Source organism: Lipophrys pholis (assembly GCF_963383615.2).
Source record: "Lipophrys pholis genome assembly, chromosome: 20".
NCBI classification, from domain to species: domain Eukaryota; kingdom Metazoa; phylum Chordata; class Actinopteri; order Blenniiformes; family Blenniidae; genus Lipophrys; species Lipophrys pholis.
The window spans coordinates 6,231,930-6,255,368 of NC_137648.1; the positions used below are offsets into that span (position 1 = coordinate 6,231,930).

The following is a 23,439-nucleotide window of genomic DNA, read 5'->3' on the forward strand; positions in this document are numbered from 1 at the left end:
CAGAAATGCTGCTGTTGTGGCGAGAGGCACTTCCCCAGCTGACTCCCCACGACTTTTGTATCTAACTTTATCGTGAGATATTTTCTGTGATGTACCTCAAACTTTGACTTTGTGACTGATCATTTCCCATATTTTTATTTATTTATTTATTTTTCCAGGAGTCAAATTTGTATGCTGTCATGCTCCGATATGTTCAATGACATCCTCTACAAACACGTGTAACTGCATGGTATCACATTTCATTTCATGCCTGTTAACGCAAGCAAACAAACAAACATGAAAGCAATACTCATTTGAATGCTCCTGTTTATGTGTGATGCGACTCACGGTGTTCTTAGTTAATCACCCGCAAAAGGCACGCAAACTGAATGTGCAATCTAGTTGGATGAGTGTGTAAATTAGCACACCTTATGCAGGCTCTTCATGAACCGGGCCGAAAGAGTTCACTTTTGTTGGCAAGGCCAACAAAAGCAAAATACAATAGTTAAGAAAACAATCCCCTCTCGTATTATGGTATCAGTCAGTCATCTGCATCAAAGTATTCCCAAATCCATTTATTTGCTATGTGATAATGAAAAATGATATCAACTCAAATCTTCTGAGATGAGCTGTCACACCTAAAAGTTATATTTATTAGATGAGTTTCAAAAGGAAGCCAGATGAAGTTATTTTTGGAGAAAAAAAAAGTCCCTCCTACCTTTTATATTTGAATTGTGATCTATAATGAGTTCTTCTCCTGCGGTTACCTTTCATCAGCCTACTTGCCAAGCACATTCAGTTCAACGTGCAGCCAAAGATAGCCTTGGCTGCGCGCGCGTGTGTGTGTGTGTGTGTGTGTGTGTGTGTGTGTGTTAAGGGGCTTGTATTTGTGTCTGTGTTTTTAATTTAACCAACGTGGTGCATAGGTAAACATTATTATGATCTTCCTCAACAATTAATTAGTACACACAGCCTGCTTTAGATGCAGGCAAATAGCCTTGCTGAATAATGTAAATTTGCCCAGCTGTCGACCGAACAGACCTTATTTTTGTGTGACACTAATTGTTTGGTGCTCTATTATTAATGCGTTGTTAAAAAAAATCTTGACCTGAGAGCTTTTTTTTGTGGAAAAAGGGGTAAAGAAGTTTGTGTCAGCCGTCAGCGTGAGCGCTCTGTTTGTTTCTGTTTGTTTGAGGTTGAGCTTGTACACTCGACTCTCCACTTCCCTCCCTCGTTCCCTCTCAGGGGAGTTCTTTTAATAGTAAGGAGGTGACAGTTTACCTCTTGCTGAGCACTGGCGTGACAGTTTGGTACCTGCCCAGCTCAAAAAAAAAACCCACTACAACTGACTCGGTCATGTTCCCCACAAGAGCTGACTGCTTTTTAAGCCCTGCTCTCCATTCTAATGAGCCAAAAGGACCTCATGTGCAGGCCAAGGCAATCTGATCCTCTTTCTGTTAAACAGCTTTTAATATTTCCTGAAGAATTATTGTTCAGGGAATGAATTCCTGATGGGGTCTGCCAAGGGAAATGGAGCACAATTGTAGTAGCCTTGGCAGGTGAAACCTTGAGTAGATCATTTAAAGGTCATAATAGAGAAAATAATGGCTCTTAAATGTCGTAAAACAATTGAAAACATGAGGTTATGGACAAAGTTTGAGAGTGACATATATAATGAGAGTAAAATAAGGTAATTTGGGAAACCTTTGACCCAGAGTACTATATTTGAAGTATGCCAGCAGATTAAGGCCTAGCTAATTTGACAAAAAGCAGTTTGAAGTTTAAAGCAGGCAGCCGTGTCAGCTCTTAGTGGCATTACCTCCCATTCCCACTCACACACATACGTAGTTCTCCTCTCCTTCATTCCCCTCCTATGTTCCAAACTGTTCGCTGTCATTTCAGAGAAATGTCTGTTGGGCGAAGTGATAATTGCATTCCTCAAAGATTTCATGCTGGGACATAGAGTGACGCTGCATCACAGCCCACTCATTCAAAGGTAGTGTGTTCCTTGGGAGGAAATGAGACAAAAAAACAATCTGACAAACTCCATTGGACTCTGTTCTTTGACATTAAAAAAAAAAAAAAAGTGCACTTCCACATTTTCCCTCCCTCTCACATACACATACGTGTTTATTCCCCCAGCGTCCTCTTTGATTTACAGACTGGATGTGGCTGAGTCAAGTTAGTTCCAGCGAGCACAAATCTCTGCTCTCTGCTTGTGAGGGAATGGTTGTTGCAGACACAGAGCTCGCTGCTTTCCCAGCTAACCCTATCAGAGAAACAGCCCGAACATCAGCGAGCGAGTACCTCTTTAGAATTAATCCCCAGGGGGAAAGACTGCACCAATGCATGAGGATTACTGCTTTTAGGGCTTCTGATGAAATTCAAATAACAAACGCTTGCACAAAGTGTCCTGGAAAACACTCAGTGTTTTGTAATATGCCGCTGAACATGCAAACATTTTCTGGAACACTGCACAGTGGTCTGTGCCTCATTCGATTTCACAGTCCGTATTGATATGATAATCAAGTGGTCAGCTAATGGTAATTAAGCCAGTCAATTGATGGAGTTGCATCATAGTTGTGGGTAAAAGCTCCTTTCATCCTCTTCCTTTATATTCTTTTCCCACAGCGGCTTGTCGGTCACTTCTGAAGCTCGATTTAGTTTCCATGCATCAACCCCTCACCTGTTGGCCCCGATTCAAATTTTTGTAGTCTGCAGCCTGACGGCCATGCCAGCACCAACATACTAAAGTGGAAAATCAAGCTTTTGCCTACATTACAGCAAGACCTAAGGAGGGTTTTGTGTATTCACACTATGCTTTCCTTCATTTATGGACTCAGTTCAGTTTAACATTCAGCCTGGCGAGAGGATGATGTGGTGAACAAGTCATTCCGGTCTTACACAAGAAAATAACACTGCACCGTATTGTTGCCCTCTCTGTCTGTGGTGGTCTCAGTGTGCCTGTTGGGGAGGGCATTCTGCCATAATCAAATTCTTCTTTGTCTGTGTGTTATTGTCTGTGAAAGCCCCAGCCTTGTACATAGATTAAATGGAAATTGCTCTGTGTGTGTAGATATGTGTGTGTGTGTATGTGTGTGAGGAGGATTGCTGACTAAAGCTGTAATACATAAAGGGGTTTGGATGAGGAATGGTTTAAAGAGCAGGCAATTGTTATAATGATGACTTAAAGCAAAACTGCCCCAGAGTGAAAAAGAAAAAGGTTGTACACAATCAAGTGCAACGGCATCTCATAGCCAACCATGCCTGCCAACCTCATTGTCAAAAGAATCAATTGTGGTTAAACTATCTGATACAAATAACCACAGTGAAGTTCACAACAATATAAAACTGTATTGGTAGATTATTGGATTATGATTATATTGTAATCCTTTGTCCTCTTTTTCCAAGTAAAATAACGCTCTCCTCTTGGTCATATCCAGAGCACCAGAGTAAAAACCATACTGTAAAACGGTTTCACACCATAGAAAAAAATCCTTCCAATACCAGAGAGAGTAACTTCAATATTGACCCACATCTCCTTCAGAATAATTTGGCTGCTATTTTTGTGCTGTTCTTAAAAAAATGCCCAGCTACCGTTGCTGTGATGGCTAGATCCACACAGTGTGTGACATTTTAACTAATGTTATTCTGCTGAAGGCTGTGCTACCCAGCATGGGTCAAACATCTCCCTTGTCTCCCCGCAGTAATAAGAAACAACAGTAGAAATACTTTCCATGCGCCAAACAATGCTATTTGCATGAGGATTGGAAGGTTTTGTAAGGTTGCTTTCCAGGATTTAAAAAGAAAAGAGTGTAATTTGTGCAAACTTTGGAGATTCTTTTGGAGCAAAGAGCAAGTGGTAATCAGCACAATCTGTCATCAGAGCTTTGACCACAGGTTCTCCGTAAGAGCATGATTTATCATGAAGCCTAATGAATGCCTGCAGGAAGTTGCCTCTGAGGCTCTGGTCTGTTCAGCTGCTGCTCTCGCCACCTCATCATCATTTACACCTCAGCAAAACTTCCTGGAAACAAACTTTCTTTTAGCTTTCCTTTGGACCCATTATTGTTTCTGTTCTTTTTTCTTGTTTTGTTAGCCTTCCCTTTCCTTTGCCCTCTCATAATACTGTCTATTACATGGTCTTTTAATACCGCCTGCCCTTGCTTTTTCTCGCCATATTGGCAAGAGGGACCCTTTGCTCTTGGCGAGGAATCAGCTGGAGCCTGTTGTCCATCATATTTCATGCCACATTGTGACTGTAAACCGGGTTTTCTGCAATGAATACTCTCCCATAAACGTTGTGTACGATGCCACACAGCCACAGCCAAGGCCTTAACAAATGAAATAAGGGTTGCTAATACTATGGTATTACATTTGAGGGGGGCATTTTGGCTCATGAATGTTTGATGAGAATGTCCAATCAAGCACAGACAGAAGAAAGAAATGAGGAATGGGAGAGGAGAAATTTATAAGACTGAGAGGGCAGAAGGCAAATCACGCTCAGAGAAGAGGGGGGGGGGGGGGGGGGGGGGGGGGGGGGTCAGTATTTGGTACGGGGGGGGGGGGGGTGATTACTTGCTGCTGAGGTAGCACTGCATTACACATGAGGATTTGGAATGGCCCAGATAAAGTAATCTATGATTAACTGGGGCGCGGCTGGCTTGCCACCCTGCCAACAGCTGTAGTCAGGGGCGAATTACAAAATTATGGGATGTCCAAAGACTTTAGATGCAGCGAGAAATTTATTTTCACACGGGAGGGGCGTGCTGGGGGAGTTTGGTTCGAAGTATAAAGGTGAGAGCCGGCGGCAAGCGATGAGAGTGACAGAGGGAGCAGTGCTGAAATTAAAACAAACTTTTTTTGTTTTTGTTTTTTTGTAGCCCTAGCATTTGACGGGAGGATTGTTGAAATGGTGGAATAGTCTTAGGAGGTTTTTGGGAACGGGAGCCGCAGGCTGGGGTCGCGGTTGGAGTAGTGATCATTGCAATGATTGCTGTAACAACTGTCCAGCGGGATAAAAAATCAAATTAGAAAGATGGACACCCCAGCACAGACCCTGCTGCTGTCTGAAATTGATTGCTAGCACCAGGAGCTGATATTGCAGGGTCTGCTCTGTCATAGTCCATCAAGCGTCATTATCACCAGGGGAACACTAAACCTTATGCAGAGCTGAACGAAGAGGAAGGCGCCATCCGCTCTATTGCAAGGAACTGTAAAGAACACAACAATCCTCCTTTTTCTGTACAACTTTTTTGTGTCATTTAAATGTTGAGATGTTATGTCTTTATACCAAACAATATTGAAAACTGCTCCATATTAAATTCTAGCTAAATCTGGTCGGTTTCCATCACGCTTGAGTATTGCAAGACTACCTTGATTGAAGTGCTCTCATGTCTTGTATTTCCTGTAAGTACAACAGCAATCATCTTTAAATCGCGGCTTGTAGGATGGGAATCATCGAGAGGTTACAGAGCCGTCCCACATTTGTCCCTCCTTTCATCAAACAGCCTATCTGAGGAATAAGAAATGTATTTGCGCCTCAGAGGTATTACGATTGTCTTTCAATATTCACTAGTTCGCCCAATCTAGCAGACAGCTATTTTTATTCTGCCGTGTGATTAGTCATTTAGCTGTAGCGAGCTGTCATTGGAAATCATTTTCATGTCTTTAGACAGTTCCTCGGTTCATCCAAATGACGAGTGATTTTGCCTGTAGGGGGAATAGGGCCCATATTTTATTGAGGGGCGAGACAGTTCCTCGATAATGCCAGAAGTTTGATAATGTTCTGTGAAGTGAATAGACTTTGTGTTTGAGGCCACTTACAGAAAATGACTGTGACTTCAAGGATGTCTCATAATTTCATCCCGCAAAGTGTCTGCACTCTTAAATCTCCCCCGAAACCTCTCAGTCACGGTTTTATCTACGGCTGATTGGCGCATATGTTGAACTTAAAGATATTTATTGTTACATTAAAATGTCACTACAGCATCACTCAAGCATATTTTACTAGTAGACAGATCTATTCTCAGATTCCTTTTGAAGATTTTTCTTTGAAGGGGTCCATTGAGCAGTCAGTTTCCATCTTGTTGATCATATTTTGGCTCCGATCCTTCTTGTGGTCTTCTTGTACATCAGTGGCTGTTGAAGTACTCAAACTGCCGCTGATGCTTGACTCATTGCATCTTGTCAGGTATGTCATGAAATGTTTTTCTTGCCATAGGCAGACCTCCTGAAAAGTGAAGGGATTGTCCTTGAAACTTCCGCTCCAGCTTGATGCTATTATTGCTGTCTGTTTTTCCCCCTGTATGGCTTCGCTGTGCGTAGGGATGCAGTCATTGTTTTTGACAGCAAAGTATTGGAGAACTGAATTCGTGTTTTTTGCATACATGCAGGTTTGTGTTTTCACACTTGTTGTCGAGGTTGAATAGAAATTTTTTTTTTTTTTTGCTGACAGTGTGCACCATATTGACAATTAGACATATGATCACAGTTATTCAGATTGGCTGATTCTTGTTCGCATTTGAAAAACACTTTTGCATTGATTCTGAAACACAGTTAATTTTAGTCATAGCTGAATTTGTTTGTTTCAGTCATTTTTCAGTCAGATCTGCTGATACTGTGAGAGTTTCTTGATTTGATTTCCTGTGTCACCAAATTCTTCTCTGGAAGAAATGTTTAGATTGATTTATTTACTGCCACCTCCTGCATAAAAGAAGATGCCTATCAATTAAAAAAATAAAATAAAAACATATTTGCCTTCGTTTAAAAGGAACAAATCAATTGTAAAAGTAGATTTGCTTCATTTACACGTAAAGGTATGTGTTGATTACAAGATTATAAAATATTGCATTCCTTAATAGTACAGAGTGTATTTTCTCCCACAAATATCAGAAAATATTCTAATTAATAAAGCAATATTCACTAGGTAATTCCACTGACGTCGATGTGTTGTGCTATATATATGTATAGCTATGGATACTGAGGTTATGAAGCTAATCGGATAGCCCCAACATGTAAATCCAGCCTCGACAGCTTGAGATTACAACAATAAATTGCAAAAACTTTGACAGAAATTCAAGCAAACTGCATAAAAAGGCAGACTGGGCACTGCTGTGACTCACTACTGCCACCAAATCCACTTTCAAAGTATTGCAAGAATTCATGATATGCACCGTCATAACTGAGGCCCTGTTTACACGACAGTGCAAATGGAAAACATTCATTACGTTTTGGGTTTCTGTTTACACAACAAGGGTGTTCGGAGCCACTGAAAATGAAACTTTTTGAAAGCAACTTCCAAGGTGGAACTTCTGAAAGAGCTCCAACCTTGTAGACTTTTTTTAACTGCTGCTACTACTTTAACTACTTTATTCACATGAAACCCCAGTTCTGAATAAAAAACATGTTTCAAGCAGTTTCACTATCAAAATTTTTTGTAGAAATGAAGCACCAGTTATGTATATATATCAGCGGTTTGTTTGTAGTTGCAAGGGCACTTTTTAGCATAAGTGTAGAAATGAGTTCATTCTGCATCAAAACTGTAACTGAGTATAATCGCAGCAAATTATAGACCAGCGTTGTTGGTCATTCATCATGACATGTAGATTCTAAACATTCAGATTCAGTTTAAGTAAAGTCTCGATCTTTTTTTCAGTCAGTCCCTCCCTATCCCCTTCCCACTCGTGCACACGTTTGCACCATGCTGTTAAACTGTTTACAGGTGAATCGGCCAAATTGTGAGGCTGTTGAAGAATCATTATTGTGTTCTGAAGCACACTCTCACCAGGAGAGTACATGATATTCTTCTCTGTGTCCTCACAGAGAGAAAAGATACAACTGATGTTACCACCCCTGCTCTTCATGGAAGAGAGCCTGCATGGATTAGGAGCTTAGTTTGTCTTTTTTTTTTTTTTCCCATGTCTTGCATTCTGCTTGTTTATTCAACCTCAAAATTATGCCGCTGCAGCAATCCCTCACATGACTATTTTGGCACTCAAATTGGCCATTTCCGCTCGCTGTTACCCTGTTGTCCTACAGCCAGCTTACACATCTCCAATATGTCCTGGTCATTATCGCTTGGTGTCTTGGAGTGGTGGCACAAAATGATACAAATATTTCATTTGAAACCGTTTGGATTTTAAAGTGATACAGAAACACTCAGTATATTAACAATGCTTTGTAAAATGCTACTGACTAATGGTTCAGTCACCCATATAGTTAAAAATGGATTATCTTCCGCTCATGCAATCTCTAAAACATTGAATGCATACATGCACTATGTTTTAGAATTCTTGAATTCTTAATTTGTTTTTCATTTCCAAGTAGTGTATTAGTAGTGTAATATTTTTGCATAGTATTTGCAATTTGAATACGGTAAGCTGAGCATATTCATGGTTTTGAGAGTTAGTCGATTTGTTGTTTCGACAACAGTTGGTAGTGCATGCACTGACAATTTTTAAAAAAATCCAGATGTACATCCATCCATCCATCCATCTTCTATTCGACTCTACCCTGTTCAGAGCCACGGGGCCCCTGGAGCCTCAGGTAGTAAGCACAACCTGGACAGGTCAACATTCTTTGGAGGCCCAGATTCAAACCCACAAACGTCTCACTATGAGCCGAGTGGATAACCGCTATGCCTGGATACATATCTCACATATATGAATCCAATCCAGCTTATTGGTTTCACTATAGTTTCTGTTTTTGCTGTATGAAGTTATTCAAGGAGAAAACAAGCACATACACATACCCATGTGAAATAGCAGGAAACCAGTTAGAAAAGAAATGATTTGTCTTTAATAAATCATTCCAAGATTGTGTTAATGAAGTGTTAAATTTTAATGACCCAATTTTGTCTAGATTCCAGTGGCCCTGTGGGTTCATCCCACATCCCAGAATTTTAATGAATACACGGTATAATGACTTTAAATCTTCTTGTAAGTCTTTTTTTTTTTTTTTTGACTTTAGAAGCCAGGCTGTATTTTATTGTTCATTGAAAGGACCATTTTGGCCATTGACTCATACAAATAATGAATGAATGTCTTTAATAAGCTTAAATACCATGGTTGTATCTGACCTGCCTGTGGTTGCTATGTGTGGAAGACTGCTCAAACTGACTTTTAATGATGTGCCTCTCACTTATTAACCTGAATTTAAGACCAGGACCTGGTGAAAAGGTACAGATAAGAAATGTTTACTTTTTTATTCTACTTTTCTGACAAATTCAATCAAAACTGTAGATATCATTGGGATACTGGTCGAACCAATGTTTCCTGTGACCATCCATCCATCCAAACAGTTAATATGGGAAAAATTCTACTCCACTTGAGTAACTATAGACAAGGCTCAAGATTGGAAAAATAAATAAACTCCCTTCTAACAAGAAGAAGCCTTTTACAGAACCAGTTGGGGTTACGAGATCGTAGGAGACAAAACAAATGTAAGAAAAGATGGGATTATACAGAGTAAAGAGGGGGGAGTATAGGCTGTATGAGAGACGGTCAGAGAGTACAGAGCATTAAATGGCGTCCTCTCGCAGTCTAAACCTTTGGCAGTTTAACTAAGAAAATGGTTCTGAGAACATGGTTTTGGTTTTAAAACCTCCATTTTAGTTCCATTTCTGGACTTAACTAGAATTTAATAATATGTATCAATCAATGCAGTCCTGTTAGATTGTTGAAGTGGTGAAGTGAGTCCATACTCTTTATAAAATAAAGAACTTTTTTCCCCATTTGCCCATCTTGTTCTGATTTGAACATCAATTATTTGATATATCACAAATAAATAAATGGCTGACATGTTGGAAAGCTGAAGACATGAAGGGAGTGAAACTTATATTCAAAAACAACAAAAATAAATCGCACGACAATATTGGTTGTCAGTGGGTTTCTGAAACAGAATTATTGAAGCTGTGGAAATGAGTTTGGCTGGGCAGCAGGCTGCTGTGATCTCAGTTGAAGTTGGTGTTTCTTTTTTGTGGCCCCAAAAAATATTTTTTATTTTTATTTTTTTTTTAAATCTGTGTGTGATAAAATATTGCTTGCTTTGTGGGAGTAACCACAGCTTACTAGAGACTGATTTGACACAAACATTAATCAGTAAACAACCCTACACAAAAAGCGGTGCCATTTGTTTTCATCAGAAATATATTAGTGTTACCTTTTGTGTTTTTCTGTGGAAGTAGTGATTTGATTTCTAATGCCAAGCAGTGTATTCTTCACGGCAATGGCACAAAAAGGAGTCGCACCAAAGCTTCAGAGTTTCTTATTCACGTGTGTGTAGTAATTACAATCAGTGTAAGAGTGTCTCTGAATAAGACTCACCAGAAGCCCGAAAACACAACTGCCTTGACAAAGCATTGACAACTGTAGAACAGGCGAAATTAAGCCCTCTCCATTCATATCCCCTCGTTCTTATTATGCCGAAGCTATCTCACTGAGCTTGCTTTTGTGCTGGTGTAATTACTTAATCTGAGCACTCCTAGGTTGAATTACTTTGTGTGCAGCAAGCAGACAGCATTGCTTTGACTCAAGCTCCCAAAGCGGAACTGAAGCTTGCTTTAATTTTACTCTTTTATTGCTGCAAATGTAAGATTGGCTGTTGTCAAAATCAATTCACATCTGTATGTGTGTCTGTCAAAACAGCAGTTTTCCTGATTTTATTTCTCTTTAAAAAAAAATAAAAGCTCCATTATGGAAATAAAAGCTGCATGTTCAATTTAGAATAAGATTTTGTCATCTGTTTGTTTCTTCACTTCTTTAAAGCATTTCATTGAGGGTGTAGTGGATGATCCACAGTGCATTAGAGGGTGTGCTGTTCACTGTTTTCTGTTGTTTGCTGTTTATAATGGGCCTGTGCATCACTTAACTAGAATAGAGACCCATCAATGTAGACCGATAAGGACCTAGGGATCCACTCTAGTCAATTACTGCAAAGTGCCAAGTTCAACTCAGTGGGCCTTTTATGAAGTACACCAGCTGAGTAAACAAATTAATCGTACAGCCATGGTTCCCCTACACAACCATGTGGCCCAGGGCAATCATACATCAGACAGAGTGATAGCCACTGTCTCCACCAGGAAATATAGGGGTCCAACTATTAAAGATAGGCAACCACAAAGGACTCATTGGCTCTGAGCCATCACACTTATTCTGCCTCTCATCTGCCGTTTCTCTCAACACTTCTTGACACTGGTTTCATAAATAGGACCTTAGCTTTTGGAATTCTTGCTGTTGATACACTTGTGTTGGAAAAACTCACACAAGTCCACACTTCTTACGGATGCCCGCGCTTCTTTTGTCTTCGCTCTTTCATAATCGAAAGAGCAACTTAAAGCTCAACACGATAACAAACCAGGTAACTTAAGAGGTTTGTTACATCACAGGTGGACATAATGCGTTTCGCCTTGCAGATCACTTGTAGTGTCATAAAGTCCTGTTTTGTGCACCAATTTTCCCCTCACTTTTCCAGCTATTTTACACAAGCTTCTGACTCCAGACCATGACTATAACAGGGCACTGGCAACCAAATAATCAACCGGCCACAAAATTACATAAAATTACCCCCTGTGATTCCTGCATGGTAAAGATACTACAAAATGATCCAGGGCAGAGGATTTTAAAGTGTTGCATTGAATGGTTGAATGCCACTCTCTAAAGCTTTTCACATTGTATTATTGCACCAATCAGCTGAATCGAGTTAAGTCTTCATCCTGAGTGTAGGGGACTTGGGTTTGATTTTCAGTTGCAGCAGAAAGGTTATCCAGTGTAAAAACAAACTAGCCAAGTCAAAGGTGCAATTAGGAGACACCTTGCAGCTGTGATCTCCCTGACGCTCTGTGGCTCCCCCTAAAGGCCAACAGAGTGCTGCCTCATATTTTGGAAACCTCATAATAGAGATCTGGATTGATGAGAATTAACAGCTGGTGTTGCCATGGGAACCATCTGCATCACTTACATGAGCTACTTTAAAGAATTTTGCAAGGATTTGAGGTTGATAAAATAAAAAAGTAGTAATGAGCTGCTCCAAAAAAAACATCTTCCCATAAAAACAGGGTGAAAGAATTCACCCTTTTAAGTAGTCATGCAGGTTACACTTTCAAAAAACACATTTTTCAGACAAAAGCGCGTGTGTATTGCAAGCAACTAAAATGGAAATTCACAAAAAGATTACCTCAAAGTAGTTTGATCTTGTCCAGTAGTTTGCGGGTGAGTGGGCTTTCTGTGGTGTTTGCATGTTCATGGTTAGTGTGAACCCTGCTTTGTACGTAATTTGCTTCAATAGGTTCCGGCCCCATGCAATTGTAGTCTTTGAAAAGTGGATCTAATAAATGGATGAATAAATGAATAGTTTGTTGTCCGGCAACATGATTTTGTATAATCTCCTGCTCATTTGATTGAGCTTGATTGTGTCCCGGTAATCTAAAATGATTCGGATGGGGACTGAAGTATTTATCCAAACCAAATGCAATCATTTGACAATCTTATAAACCCATATCTTACATGCAATAGACCATAGAGAAGTTACAAGACAGTTTGACCATCCATGTAAGAAAAAGGGATTATTTTACATTTGATTGCAGCAAGTAATCTAAAACAAATACCCATTTTCATGTAACAGCACTTTGTTAATCTCTCCAGGGGGCTTATTTAACATACAAATCATTGCATCATTTTTAAAATCGGGGTTATGTGTCTCTGTACATTTGCGAGTGGTTTGTGTGCCTTAGTGCAATTCACTTCCATTTTATTTGTATAGTGCTAAATACAACACAGTCATTTCAATGCAGCATCGTAACTGCATTATTCAACTTTTATACTGAGTTACAAAGTTGTTTTGCTTGTAGAGCAGTCTGTACCTTGTCTAAAGCTCTTAGGGACAGAACTTATCAGTTGATTTGTGATTTCTTTTTTTCCCCAGTTCTTGAACAATATTTGTGCTCATAGCCTGGGAGAATTTATTGCTGTTTTCAAACTGGCAGTTTCAGGTCATGTTTGCCTTAATGGTATTAAATAAATAAACATTGAGCCATGCCACAGAAAAATATTTAGAATTTATAATTAAATTAAGATTAAAGTATGTAGTTCAAATAAACGACATGAGTTTTAGGAACCCGATTCCCTGTCGAGCAAAAAGTTTTGATAAATTGGATATCTACTAAGACCTTCATATTTTTCCCCAGCATGTGCTGTGAGGCAGTTCTGACTGGGAAAGACGTGAAGATCTTAAGATTCAGGACACAAACTGCTCGTAAAGTCTGCCATTTATAAATGCTTTCAGGGATCAAACCAAATTATTACCCAATTATAGGTCCATGTGAAGATGCAAATAAAAGGTGGAGAGAGTCTCCCGCTTTGTTTGAGTTCAGATTAAAGCCTGAAGATTGCTCCATGCTTCATGTCGGCCTACCTGACATGTGAGGAATATATTTGTCCCCCTGTCAATTCGAACAGTTTGAATTGCAACTCCAGCCCACAACCACCATCACTAATGGAAGGTGAATGCTGAAGACTTAATCATCATGGAGCAGTTTAAGCATCAGGGAACCATTTAAAAGGACCTCCAAAACATATTTTCTCAATCCGCTTCTAAAGTTAGAATGGCTTTGCTTATTTCACATGAAAGCTCCCTGCCTGTGCTGTTTTTACACGTGCTCTAATCCCCGCCATGAAGAGGCCTGGGCTGAGCCAGGAAAAGGTTATGTCGCATCTGTGCACCCGTCAGGATTTAGCAACATTTTAATCTGGATCTGATGACAGCTGGGGCGAGGTTGTTGTCTTCCACTGCCAATCAGCAGCCATTAAATCTGATAGAAACCGCACCTTCACCCTGATGGAGCAGGTTAGTTAGGGTTGGAGTTTTGAAGGAAGAGCACCATGATTCACCTATTGACTGATGGAGACGACTGCCATGCAAACTACTTTGCAAACAATTTGGAATTTGGTGTCTTTCCCATACTAGGAAGTTCTCCTTCCGAGCTCTCTTAGTTTAATTCAATGCAAACCATTGAAATGTTCTTCACGTATAAAAAGGTTGTTTTTTTCATAAGAAATCTTAGAATCTTTGAATAAGCACTCAGTCAGTTCTATGTTGGTTTTTTTGCGCTGCTTCTCATCACTCATTCAGTTGTTAAAAAGCATAGAAAAACCAGTTCTTTCTTTAATGTAGCAGGTGTCTGAATGTCTGAATGTCCTCTGAGCAGATAAAACATTTGCATCACAAATCCCACACATCCAATCAGGGGGAGAGTAATTGAAGTTGCCCCTGACCAAAATGAAAGCTGTGGTAATTCTCAATCAGTTGGAACAGGCACATGAGGATATTATCCAAGTGTATGACTAACAGAATCCGAATGCGAACTATTCAATGAAGTATATTTACAGAGGTTCTTTAATTCATGTGGTACCATGGTTGTACTTCCTCTGTTTAATCTGTTAACACTCCAATTATTTTGCAATCCCTAGAAATCACCTTTTCAAGTACTTCATTCGCGTATTAATCAGTTTTATCTTCTTTAAGTTGGGGCTTTTCATGACTCAATTACATGAAGGAGTACTGAGGCTAACCAGTATTTTTACTGATTGAGAAAAAGACACAGCAGGTTCGCACTGCCCCCCTTACAGCAAAGGTCAACCAAAGTTTGTACCTTTTTCCTTTCATGTGGGGCTTTGGTTGAGGTAGTTTGGCTTCCTGACTTTGAATTACCCCTTCATGTGAATGGTAGGGTAGAGATTGTCTCTCCGTCATGGGTCCCCATCTCTCTGGGCTGTGACAACTCAACACGTGTCTAAGAGGCAAACATGCAGTGAAATTCTTGACTGATTTTACTTCGAATCTCACTCTTCCTGTCATTGTGAAGCAGAATTAACTGAACGTTGCATTGGTCATCCACTAATACTGATGCTGTCTGGGTTAGACTGTCTTGAGAAGGATGGTTTTAGCCATCTGATGATCTGTTGTTGCAACAGTAATCATGTTGGAAGAACGTCTTATGAACTCATGAAATTTGGGTCAACATTTGACAGGAGAGATCGCCTGCATGCACAACTCTCGCTTAATATTTGCATGATACTTCCTCGAGACTTGCATGAAATGTGCCAAATATTTTTTTTTGCCAATAAATCTTTGGCTCTTGCAACGGTTGTCCAAAACAATTGAAAACGTTTGACCAAATAAACACGGGACTTGTTTCTCCCCCTGGGATCATTTAGTCTTCAGCCATCAAGCACAGTGGAGCACATAAAGAACTGCAGAATCTGTACCCCAACCTGGCTGACTTGCTGAATGATTGCAAATTTTCTAATACGTTATAGTCTAAAGGTGGTAGCTTGATTTGTTTTAGTGGAGGAGGAGCCGGATTTTCCAGTTGAACTCTTCCGGGTTAGTTTATTGTGTGCTTGCCTCTTTGGACAGTTTATTTATTTATTTATTTATTTTTCTGTTTCCGTAGTTTATAGCTACAGTTACTGTAATCTATTTCTCCACTCCAGAGAAGTTGTCTTTCTGTAATGGGGATGCCATCTTTCTCTGTTGTCAGATCTTCCGGAGGTGTTGGCTGGTGTTCAAGAAGGCCTCCAGTAAAGGGCCCCGGCGGTTAGAGAAGTACCCCGATGAAAAGGCAGCCTACTTCAGGAGCTTCCACAAGGTAAACAAATGACTTGCGTTCATCCCAATTCCACGGTTTTCATTTGATGTTTACTCTATCATCAAACATATTGAAAGCATTACTCATTTATTTCATTTAGCTGGCAGCTGTTATGTTAAAAACAATGACCTGAAAAAATGATCCACCTTGTGGTTGATCATTCTTTAGCTTTTACTTCTGTTTTGTGACTGTGCAGAGCGTCTGTTGGCTATTGAGTGCTGCTGAACACTGAAAGTGAATCCCATAACAGTTCCTGGGGCTTGAGGATGTTGTACAATCAATTTTGAATATTATCTGACACGTTAAAAACAGTATTTTACAGCAAAAGCAGATGAAAGTATTACATCATTAGCAAAATGTCTTTTTATTGATATTCTAGTTGTGCTTTAACAGCCATGCTTTAGCAAGCCAAGTGTTTAAATACATCCTTTATTGGATGCTGTTAGCTTCAAGTCAATCCAATCTTTAATCGGGATTATGCAGCATATGGAGAACAAATTGCCACACAATTAGAAAACATTAAAATTTCTCAAAGGTATGACACTTTATGTTTTAACACCATGTCATGCATGTCTTTGGAGGCGTCGTGCTTCAGCACACCTGACACTAATGACTGTGTTGTCATAACGCTCAGCAGAAGCCTGATAATGACCCATTAACTTGATTAACGTTGGCTGCAAATGGGAGAAATCAGCAAATGGCAGAAGCTTCACACGACTGGCCCTGAAGACTTATCGACGTGCCACTGAAACAGAAGTAGATAATATATACTGTGTGAAAGACGTTGTTGGTATACCTCATTCTTAGAGGACCTCGGCTGGGAAGTTAGTGTGGTGAGACTGAGTCTTCTTGAATACCAAGAGCAGATTAAACCTGGTGACGCTCCTCCGGGAGCAGTCTCTGGCCGAGTCTAAATGCTACCGACATTGACATGCAGAACACAATTGCCAGGCAACCGCCGAGAGTTTTCATTTCGCAATTTGGCCAACTGGTGGAATTAATTAGCTTCAGCTGATAAAACCTGACGCCAGTGGTCGCCCACTAAAAAAAAAAAAAGGAGAAGCCAGGATTTTCATTTTGGCTTCAGATGTCTTCCAGTTTGAAACACAGAAACCTTCCTTTTGGTTCATCTTTTTCAACTTTCTAATAAGATTTCATCACATTGACTTCTTAATGTTTGAGATTCACTTACTAACAGTAGGAACTTTTTTTTTTATATTCTGCACTGAAAAAGAATATTAATCCTAAGGAATAAAAAATATCACTGAGCAACAGTAAGCTGTTTTAAACACAAGATAAGTACTTTGTGTTCATTTCCATATAAACTCCCCGTCCACTGGCCACAGATGATGGAGTTAAGAATCTATTAAGACACATTTTGCAACTTTATCTTGTCCACTGGGGGCTGTTCCTCCGTTGAAAGTAATAATCCAGAGTATAATATCTTACTTCCCACCTCTTAAGCCTTTTGAAAACTGCAATTATGGCTCATTATCACGGTGAGTGGAGAAGATGTTAAAGGAGTTGCACCGTGAACAATGTTTTATCGTAATGAGAGGAGATAACAGCAGATAATCGCACCCTGTGACATCAGGTTCCTTTCACGGATGTTGTTTGAGAGACAATTCAACACTCTTTGTGCCACTATGTGATTATGAGTCAGGTTGGGAAGTTGTCAGTTTTGTTGGGTGGAAATTTCATAGTTTTTTTTTGTAGATCCCCCAATGCTTGTACGCCCAAGCCAGGTAGATGTTTTGATCCACTTTGTTAGCTTCCCCTACAGTATCCGCCATGTATTGTGAATGAAGCGTCTTTCCACATACTACATCATGCTGTCAAACAGGGCGTTCTGTATGGTTGTAGACCCCCTCCTCCTCCCAGAGGCATATCATACACCCAGTGCTGGAGTGAGCGATGAGAGCACACATGCACCAGTGCACCTGGTAATGCATCGCCACAAAGATCAAGAAAGGTCCCGTCTGAGGGCTCCATTCAGTGCTGCAGTGCTTTTGGGGGGGAAATAGGCTGCACTGGTGGCTGATTTACACAATCAACACAAAGGGGATTGGGGTTTTTTTTTCCCTCCCTGTTTTATTCTTCCTCTCTCTATTTCCTCACTCTCTTTCTGCCTGTGCAGCATGTGAGCATCGCTGGTCCACACAGTAACTGCATATTTTTAGCATTCTGAAAAGTTGTTGTTTGTGTGCGCTACACACCTCGAGCTCTCTCCTGAGCTCCTGACAGAAGCAGCTCACGTGGAACACTGGTGATGTATTGAAAGGCCGAAAATGGAAATTGTACTTGTGTGGATATGAAAATGTATTGTTAATGTGATAACATGAGTAAAGTACAACTGAATTGCAATAAGCATCTTTCCATGCACAGTGCATTCATGCTTTGCATGTCGACATACAAAAGCTCTGCAGCCGTTATTTCCTGCACAAACTTTGTATGTAATTGCAGATCATAAAGTTATTTATCTCAATACTCAACAAGATTATCACATATTGCATGTTTGCCTAACATTGTGCACCCCAATAGATTTTTGTTACCATGTTTGCATGTTTTCCCTGTAGTGAACTGTTGTTTATTCTCCCTCTCTATTTCCTCCCTCTCTTTCTGCCTGTGCAGCATGTGAGCGTCGCTGGTCCACACAGTAACACAGTCACTGCATATTTTTAACAATCTGAAAAGTTGTTGTTGACCCGGCTCTACGAGGAGAAGGTGTAGGAACTAACAATCACCTGGTGCATCTGGGGGAAGTGAGGGTTTTATTGGCAGCTCCTAGGTTTCCAATATTCAAAACAGAAACCCAAAGACACATACAACAATAAAACAAAGGATGACCAAACAGGTACGACCCAACAAAAAGGAAAAATAGGGGGGCTTTACCTAATGGATAACTAAACAATGATGTATTGAATATATCAAAAAGGCAGAGTCTCCACTCGAAGGTTGTTAACTAAAGTTTCTACTAACACAAATTCACTAAACAAGAGAGCGGGGAACGTGAAACAAACAAAACACCTAATTAAACACAAAACAAAACAGCTGGTACCTTCACCAAACTGTTGGACAAAGCTTCAAGTTGACTAAAGCTTAAGATTCACACGCTCAAAGATTGAAAGTGGACTGAGGCAGACTGAGCAGACCTTCCACATCAGCCACCATGAGGAGTCTGCTGGAGCTGTTTAAATGGCCTCAGCTGGTGGGCGGAGCTGAGCCAATCAGCCCTTATTCTCCAATCAGAGTGCTCCACATCAGGACAGGAGGAGGAGGAAGCCGGTGGGGGTATCTCCTGTCAATCAGCACACACATAAAGAGGCAGAGGCGAGGCCATACAGCCTCTGGGCTCGAACAACTGTCCATGGTGTATCCTGCCTTCAGCCGAGATCAGAAGTGACCTGCGACCCTAAGTTGGGTCGTGTTGGTTTTAACCACATTTAGATTGGTCGTAGGTTTACTGAAGAACAAAAAACATGATGCACAGTGGATGAGGTCAAGTGAAGGTTAATGCTTCATTGTTTCTCATGTAGATGACGGGGCATACAATTTTACTCAAATTCTGTCTGCTTTTAATGGGGAATTTCAACTCATCTCCATTGTAATGACAATAAATTCTCTTCAGAAAATATGTGTTTTAATCAAACCGATGGTAAATTTACATACATGCACTTCTTTTCACCAGGATTTATTCAAAAGGATGAAGGAAAAAGAACACGCTGGGAAAAGGCAATCCAACTTTTACCCTGCTGCTGAAGCCCTCTGGAGTCCTCCAGGGGATGTTTGCCCCACCCTTTAAAAACCGTTGGCTTAAAATGAACGAGAGGCACAAACACATTTCCAGAGGAGATAAGAAATTTCCTGTCTTCTTCATAAAGACCAAAAACATCCACACTTACATACTAGACACAAGCAGGGAATGATTAAAGAGGAATTCATGGCTCAAAGACTCCCACTGTTGATGCTTTATATTGTGTCACTTATTTTTATGAATTGCCTGCCTGAGGACAAATACGCATCATGGCTCATATTAAATATTTAGATATCATCTTTGAGGGATAAGAAATAACAAATGAAAAACCTCTGCTATCTTCCAATATTTTAGCCTCAGCTCGATTTATTGATTTATTTATTTTAAACGTTATTGAAACACTTGGATGTTGAGCTGGGGATATCTGACAGTGGGTGGGGGGGGGGGGGGGGGGGGGGGGGGGTAGTGCATGTAACGTTATCGAACACAAAAATCTGTAGTCCACATATGCTCTATGTGTTATTAGGTCTGGTCTTTTAACCTTTAACTGACAGGCTTTACTATTCGGGCACCGAGCCCAGCTAATTCATTCCCCACAGTCTGGCAAAGGGCCCGCAGTTAGCACACAATGGACTACAATAATGTAATGGGCCTTATCTACTAGGCCGAGTGAACAGAGAGAGGACTGTTGAACAAAATGGCCTGTAAATGCGGATGATATTCAATTAAACGTAATCTTCTCTCTCTCTCTCTCTTTTTTTTCTTCGTTCACAATCAATCTCATGGTAAAATGATTTAGATGCTTGTGATCGCACTCCTCGACTGGAGGAGTGATAAAACAGATGCACTTGAAGGATGGACGCACCCTGTACACACAGCGTGAGCATCCTATCACATTTATTCATAATGCTGTTGAAAAAAATAACACACTTCTGTGTTACACATTCCTCTGCAGCAGGCAACAACCTGACCTTGTCTGTCTCACTGTGTGAAACGGAAGTTTTTGTAATCATTGTAATAACTCCTGTTATTTATTCATTCTTTAACGTCCCTCCTGTTTCAGCTTCGCTTTTACTTTCACTCTTCATTTGCTCAGCTTGCAACTGCTATTGCACTTTCAGCAAAGCCGTGCGAGCTGGCAATTAAGGCTGGATGCTGCTGCTGGTGGCCGTGTTCACTCAAGGTAATGCGCCGCTGCCACTCTCTCCTTCCTCAGATCACCGAGCTCGATAACATCAAGAACATTACCCGGATACCGCGGGAGACAAAGAAGCACGCCGTGGCCATCATCTTCTGCGATGACACGTCCAAGACATTTGCGTGTGAATCAGGTGAGCAATTTTTTTCCCCCTTTTAAATCGGTCAGTCCCACTAACTAAAGTGGAAACAAGGAGAGGTAACGGGCACTGATTACATGTGTTTGGGTCCTTATTTAAATTCTGAGGACTTGCTCCTATGATTGTCCGTGTTGGATGAACTCGAGAGGATTTGTGGAGGAAGACTAAGGAGTGAGAGACTGAATGAAAAAAAAAACAGATGTGAAAGAATCGGCGAACGATTGGACTTTTGCCAAGTGATGCTCGCTTGCCGTCTGTTCCAAGGCACTTATTTTCACGGTGCGGGTATGAAAACCCATACCGGCAATAATTTGCAGCTTGTTTCAACCTAATTGTGGACTGTAACAATAGAGATTGAATCGAAAACGTGAACAGGAAAACCAAGGAGACACACGATCATCGGCACATACTTACTGGCTTACTAGCTGACTCTGAGTGCAAAACAAGACTTTGACCTGAGAGCAAGACAACGGGGACTCACCTTTATTTACTACTGCTAACAGACAGGGATGAACATCTCAGTCTTAAGTCTGCCGTGGTTTACGGTTGCTTATTGAACATCAATTCTTGAACTTCTTATTTTTACTGTTTCCAACCATCACCTTTCTGTTTTCTCATTCTCCTCACACCACCAGATGTTTTTATAACCCTGTGTCCACCAACCTCCCTCAGTCCTTCATTTCCTAGAATATCCTAACACATAAACAAATAACTCCCCAGCAACTAGTGTACAGTATGTATTTACAGGATGATCTCACATTGCAGTGAAAAAAAAAGGCAGTATTTGATTCAGCTGTGTCTTATTTTACTTTCTTTCAATTCCACAGGACATGTTTTAATAAGCACTCAGTGAATTTGAAGTATGCGGGTGTTTCCCAGTCCACTTCTGCTATTTTATCTTACTTGGCCACTTGTAACCACTGACTCTTATACTTTGCACCCAATAATTTTTTAAAAATCTTAAAATTATTATACTTTTTATTATTAAATCATTTTATTTAACCAATAATGGTAATTTTCCAAGTATTATAACCAGATATCATCAAAATACTCAGAATCGGTGTATTTTCTTGACTTTAATTCAATGTAACAGCAACAAAAACTCGTGCTGATTAAAATCAGACATGCAATTAGTACTTCTCAGCAAATTCTTTGTGGTAGATGTACTCAGTCACAATATGGCCCTCTGGTAGGATGAAATTTTCCTCCCTCACAACGATCAGTTTTCAATCCCTTGGGCATTGTTTAGATGAGTTATTTGAGTCATTTCAGTTTCCTTTAAGAGCCAGGTGCACTGACATTTTAGTATATTGCTTTTCAGAAGCTGAGCAATAAAGAAGAAGGATTTATGCTGAGGAAGTGCATCTACCTGTGCATACAATTAAAGCCACAGCCACTGTGTGACAAATAAACTGTTTCCGTGTGCCATGAGATCCAGATCCATACTGTTCTTGTAAACCTTTCATAAAGTGATAATTAAGTTGTTTCATGTCCATGAATGTGCAGAGTTGTTTCTCTTTGGACACTCATATAGCGATCCAGTTTTCTTGTATGCTGCAGTTAATTGTTGCATTTAGAAGAAACTGAAGCTACAAACACAACGTCAGCTTGTTATAAGATGTTACGACATCTGCTTGGTCGGACATGCAGAGAATATTGTGAGCGTCTACTTTTAATAGACAAGCTTGAAATAATAAGAGACACTGCATCTTTAACTTCAGGTTTCTGCTGGAAATCTGCATACGATCCAAATCAAAAGGGTGAAAAATGCATCCCTTTCTGTTCACGAAAGCAATGTTCAGTAAACATGTATTGCAGAACTGTTGCATGTTTCAGAGCCTCTTCTGTCATGCTACCTCTCTATGACAGCGAAATGAGAATCTGGATTTAAAAGCCAAATCTGGGAACTATGAAGTGAACCAAGGCTTATTTGAATACATTACACACCCATGCCAAAAGAATTAGTGGTTGACAAGTTTCTCTAAAATAAAACACAGTAATTAGACCTCAGGAAACTCACCCTACAGTTTTTATTTTAAAAATAACCTTTGGAGGCCTTCATGCCAAGACATTGAAGAAAGCTGCTCTTACATTTTTGACAGTTTTACATATGGCAGATATGGAGATGAAGAGAGATAAGAGTGTGACCTGAAGATCAGTTAATGACGTGAATACCATCGAATGTGCCAAACGCTCCAGTTTCAGAGATGAATCAGGCCTGAGAAAATATAAATACATCAGCATATACACATTTTTTTGGGCTGAAACAGAAGAAACAAAGTAAGCGGCCTGTCTCCTGACTCGATTTTCACTCCAGTGTCATCTTGTGTTTTTTTTCCTCCCGTCACACACTCTTCGCTGACACAAAATGCTGCTCCAACCATTTTTTTCCTGCGCACGCCTCCACCTCCGCGCGGCTCCTCTGACATATCTTGACATGCGCAGCACAGAGAGTAACTCGGCTGCCTCTGTGTTGATGCACTGTTTGTTTAGGCGATTTTCCACTCGGTGGCCTGAATAAATTTTTTTTTAAAAAAGTGTGGGAGTTTAGAGGCACTTTAAGGCCGTAGTAACTCTGAATGAGAGAAAAAGCTGAATCTGGGGAGGTTTTGGGAAAGGGCTAAGGCGCAGAGCTGATGCTGCCTGTAAATGTGTGTGCATTTCTGAATCCTCTTGTGTGTGAATGAAGCGCTTCAGGCAGCGGCAGACCTTTCCTTCACCCT

At 40.3% G+C, this 23,439-nt stretch overlaps 1 protein-coding gene across 1 annotated transcript in view; it reads left to right on the forward strand.

The window, feature by feature from the left end:
- Window positions 1–23,439, forward strand: part of dok6 (docking protein 6) — a gene marked incomplete at its 3' end in the record, with an annotated part of 53,041 nt that overhangs the window by 13,344 nt on the left and 16,258 nt on the right. Inside the window, exons 2-3 of the mRNA XM_080489940.1 lie at window positions 15,518–15,625; window positions 20,596–20,710. Coding sequence (XP_080346066.1) covers window positions 15,518–15,625; window positions 20,596–20,710 — 223 coding nt within the window. The remainder of the gene's footprint in view (window positions 1–15,517; window positions 15,626–20,595; window positions 20,711–23,439) is intronic.